Source organism: Notothenia rossii (genome assembly GCF_949606895.1).
Source record: "Notothenia rossii genome assembly, chromosome: 5".
NCBI classification, from domain to species: domain Eukaryota; kingdom Metazoa; phylum Chordata; class Actinopteri; order Perciformes; family Nototheniidae; genus Notothenia; species Notothenia rossii.
This window is the reverse complement of record NC_136903.1, coordinates 1,383,219-1,388,218: the sequence shown is the minus strand read 5'-3', so window position 1 is coordinate 1,388,218 and position 5,000 is coordinate 1,383,219. Positions and strand designations below refer to the sequence as shown.

General features: G+C 45.3%; 1 protein-coding gene across 1 annotated transcript in view; it reads right to left on the bottom strand.

Moving 5' to 3' along the window:
• itga11b (integrin, alpha 11b) overlaps positions 1 to 5,000 on the bottom strand; it is a gene marked incomplete at its 5' end in the record, with an annotated part of 17,178 nt that overhangs the window by 11,718 nt on the left and 460 nt on the right. The window contains 4 exons of the mRNA XM_079684541.1: positions 3,396 to 3,494; positions 3,774 to 3,978; positions 4,427 to 4,512; positions 4,855 to 4,984. Coding sequence (XP_079540667.1) covers positions 3,396 to 3,494; positions 3,774 to 3,978; positions 4,427 to 4,512; positions 4,855 to 4,984 — 520 coding nt within the window. The remainder of the gene's footprint in view (positions 1 to 3,395; positions 3,495 to 3,773; positions 3,979 to 4,426; positions 4,513 to 4,854; positions 4,985 to 5,000) is intronic.

The window sequence follows — 5,000 nt, the reverse complement described above, 5'->3', positions numbered from 1 at the left end:
CTTCCCCCTACCTCACACACCTGCTGCACCACCACACCCCTTCCCCCCACCTCACAGACCTGCTGCACCACCACACCCCCCCCCTACCTCACAGACCTGCTGCACCACCACACCCCTTCCCCCCACCTCACAGACCTGCTGCACCACCACACCCCCCCCCCCTACCTCACAGACCTGCTGCACCACCACACCCCTTCCACCCACCTCACAGACCTGCTGCACCACCACACCCCTTCCCCCTACCTCACACACCTGCTGCACCACCACACCCCTTCCCCCCACCTTACAGACCTGCTGCACCACCACACCCCTTCCCCCTACCTCACACACCTGCTGCACCACCACACCCCTTCCCCCTACCTCACAGACCTGCTGCACCACCACACCCCTTCCCCCCACCTCACAGACCTGCTGCACCACCACACCCCTTCCCCCTACCTCACAGACCTGCTGCACCACCACACCCCTTCCCCCCTACCTCACAGACCTGCTGCACCACCACACCCCTTCCCCCCACCTCACAGACCTGCTGCACCACTACACCCCTTCCCCCTACCTCACAGACCTGCTGCACCACCACACCCCTTCCCCCTACCTCACAGACCTGCTGCACCACCACCCCCCTTCCCACTGCCTCCGCTCATCAGAAGCCAACCTCCTATCCATCCCCACCCGCACCAATCACCGGACCTGGGGGGACAGAGCCTTCTCCGTCGCTGCCCCCTCCCTCTGGAACTCACTGCCCCAACCCATCAGAGACTGCACCGACCTCACCACCTTCAAAACACTCACCTCTTCAATCTGGCTTTTCATGTGTGATTGTTTTTGTATTATTTGACTTTAACTTTAACTATATATTTATTTGTTGTTCCTTTCTTTTCTTTTCACTATCTGTAAAGCGTCTTTGAGCACCTGTAAAAGCGCTAACAAAATACATCTATTATTATTATTATTATTATTATAAAACACTTATTAATGCCTTATACATGACCATATTCTACAAGTACTAAGCCATCAGTTGAGAGTTTTTCCTCAATAACCCTCTAATTAGTGCTGATTTATTGAAAGTAAGGAAGTTGTTGAACATGAGTGTTGGTCTTAATATGCTCTGCTCAATATGGGCCTAATAAGGCAGCAGTACCACAAGAATAGGAATTCTCCCATAATAACACTTAACCCCCTGAGACCCACATAGGACATTTCCGTTTTTGTATATTTGTGTGTTTTGCCTTATAAATGGTCCTTTATTTACAGTATAATCAGCTAATGATATATTTCACTCATTAGAGACTTATATAAAATATAATAGGGGATATTTGCCCATAAATAAAAATACATTTGAAGACTACAAATGATATATATCCTGGCAGTTCCTGTCCACAATCACACATGGCATGCTGAGCAGATTCGTCTGAAGTTTCATCGCCTCCTTGAAAAATCCGCTCCAAAGCCTCAGCTGCAGGAACTTCCTTGCCGTGCCTCAGTCTACTTTTAAAACACTAAAAATAATAATAATAATACATAATATTTATATAGCGCCTTTCACGAAACCCAAGGTCGCTTCACAAGTCGGGCAGGGGGGGGGAGTAGGGGAAAAGAGGCAGACAGGTCAGGGAGGGGGGGGCAAGCAAGTAGCGGAAAAATAAAAATAAACCTATCAAACTAACCATAGGGGAAAGCCTTGGTGAAAAGGTGCGTTTTGAGGGCTTTTTTGAAAGTGTCCAGGGTTGGGGCGCTGCGAATTTCGGGGGGGGGAGAGAGTTCCAGAGCGTGGGGGATGCTACACTGAAAGCTCTGTCACTGAAAGTCCGCAACCTGGTGCGGGGGGTAGAGAGGAGATCCTGTCCAGACGATCGGAGCTTCCGGGATGGAGTGTGGTGGCGGAGAAGGTCAGACAGGTATTGGGGGGCGAGGGCATGGAGGCATTTGTAGGTCAGAAGAAGGAGTTTATATGTGATACGGTGCTTGACTGGGAGCCAGTGGAGGTGGATGAGGGTGGGGGTGATGTGCTGCCAGGGCTTGGTGTGAGTGAGCAAGAATGTATTCCAACTTTTATTTTGTTTTCGCGGGTGGAATTATACCGGGTCTCGTTTCAGTACACAAAACCACAGAACTGACTCTGATTGGCTGTAACTGCATCCAGTCAGAGTGTCCGATTCAGAAACTCTTACACTCTTTATCTCAAAAACAAAGATGCTGGATGAGAACAGATCTAAACAAACAAACAGAAAACGATAAGCAATGCGCCAGAATCAAGGTGAGTCTATCTGCATCTTTTAAACTTTACGCACATTCGTTTCACCAAAATAAGTAAACGCCTCTCAATGAAAAACGTAGTGCCGAGATGTTTAGTGCCGTTTCTGTAGTTTAAGAGGAAACACACGGCATGTCTTTGGCTCAAACAGCTTAGAAGTTATGACGCTTTGAACACAACCTGATATTTGGGATCATATACGCCCCCGTCTCAAAGGGTTAACAAATATGATCTATTCTCCACGTAACAAGAAACTATAAGTGTTAATTGTGTCTAAATAACTGTATACACAATCAACAGGAGGTTTGCATCTAATAAACGTACAAAGAAATGCATTAGAAATGGAATGGAGTTTTGTTTTTTCTCAGTAAAACTAACACTTATTGCAATCTTTTTTATTTTGTCAAGACATCACAATTCATAACTGGAAGATGTAAGCGTCCATCTGTCAGCATCAGGTGTGAGTTTATGATCTAATGGATGTTTAATGTCTCAGACGGTTTCCTCCTGCAGCCTCGTTAAGATCCTGGACCAATTACCTTCATTCAGACCCTGGGGGGGGGGGGGTGTTTAAGCTGTTTAACAATGCAGCTGATTGTTAAGCAGCTGCATTATAACACCTGTTGCTCCCTGTCTGCGGCTGTAATTACTGACAATCCATTTTTTTGAAAGGGTTGAATTTGCATATTCTGTGTGTTTTATGTTCAGTGAAATTATATTATGAAATATTCTAAAAAAACACACTTTTGGAGAGTCAAAAATAATGATTATTCACCATCGTGTGACCGTATTTTTGTACAATTTCTTTACAAGAGCAAGGGCTTAAAGAGGCCCTATTCTGCTTTTTGGGACCTCCCTTTCCTGTAGTGTGTTCCATAGGTTTTAGTGCATGTCAATGGTGTGCAAAGGCTAAAATCCCTGTGTTTCTCTCCCCCTGCGCCTGCAACACCTCCATTGGTCTCCTTTGTTTACTTCTGTGACATAGTGACATCATTATGTAACACTCACGCTCCTATTGGCTAGCGCTCTCACACATTGTAAGTGACAGGCTAAGGGGCGGGACATCTCTAAGCGGTTAATCATTTAATAATCTGTGGTGATTAGCATCAGTACAGGTGTGCAGGCCAGGTGCAGAACGTACCTGAGACATAGACTTCATGAACGGAGCGCTGATGATACAGCTCCTCTGATTGACCAGTCTGTCCTCAGAGTGGCACTCGATCTGAATATCTGATTGGTCCTGAGGGGAAAGGGGGAGGGGCCAGGGTCACAGAGAGTTTATTTAACCAGAAGAGGCCGATTGAATGTCTTTCTTCAAAGACCTGAACCCTTTATTTACACTGTTAGTCTATTTATTTTTAACAATATGCGCAGAAATGTGAGGTAGGTAGGTAGGTAGGTAGGTAGGTAGGTAGGTAGGTAGGTAGGTAGGTAGGTAGGTAGGTAGGTAGGTAGGTAGGTAGGTCGGTCGGTCGGTCGGTCGGTCGGTCGGTCGGTCGGTCGGTCGGAAGGTAGGTACCTTGACGATGAGGCTGGAGAACAGGAGGTTGGAGGAGGTGGAGATTTGGACGGAAGCTCCGTAAGCATTTTCTCCCTGATTCTCCAGCCGGGCGAACACCACCACCCTCCTCCGACCGGCCTCCACCACGTGCAGCGAGCCTTGCGGCGCCCCCTGCTGGCTGCACAGAGACCAGGACGCCCCCTCCCTGGAGCCGCAGAACTGCCTTTAGGCACAACAAGGAACATTAGCATTTTAAAGAGTTAATTCATACAGTAGATAGATACATCAATTTAATGTGGCGTTCCACTGGGATATGTACTGGGACAACTTTGTTTTGGTCTGACTTGGATTCATATTGAAAAAGCAAATATTACAAAGAAGTTAAAAAACATGAGTTGAACAACAAACAAATAACAAATTAATTAATTAATTAAAAATGTAATGCACATATCAGCAGTAGAAAGTTGTATCTCTAATATATAATATAAAATATACAGAAGTAAGAATACACAAATAAAAGGTGTTGTAAATTGTTTTTATTAAAATTCAAATACAATGAGGAAGAGTCAGTTTTATATGTGCAAGGTTATGAAATAAAAAAACTATTTAAACTTTTTTTTAAAAGACAAAAAAAGTTATAATAATGCATGTGTGTGTGTTTTTGCACTCACTGAGCGCTCATCAGGTCGGTGTGGCTGTGCAGGATGAGATCGGGGACGCAGACATCTTCCTGCTCACAGCCGTTCCAGAAGGGGAGCTGCAATAAATTATGATATCGCATCAAAATAAAAATAAAAATTCCATTAAAGCTTAACGTTGCCCAATATTACAAATCAACTGTACTGATGTAATTCTGTACAATCCTCATTAGGCAACATGCAAAGCAACACATTTTACATAATTGTTTTGTTTTTTAAGAACCAACATTTAAATGATGTGCTCCAATAAATCTATCACAGACAAATAAGAGTTGTAGAAATCATTGAAAAGTCAAGACTGCCATGACATACATGTTCTTTACAAGTGTTTGTAAACTTTTGACCACAACTGTCTAACTTTCTTAAAGAAGAAGCCTCCTCTGACAGTAATGACCCCTCACCTCGGCCCTCAGGACGTTCGGCCAATCAGGATCCAGCACCGGCCCGTCGTCCGGACTCTGCAGCCCCGTCTCCAGAAGCACCGCCAGGGGGCGCCCGTAATCTGCCGTCTCCTGCTCACAAAGACTCAGACTGGTTAAAGTTCAAC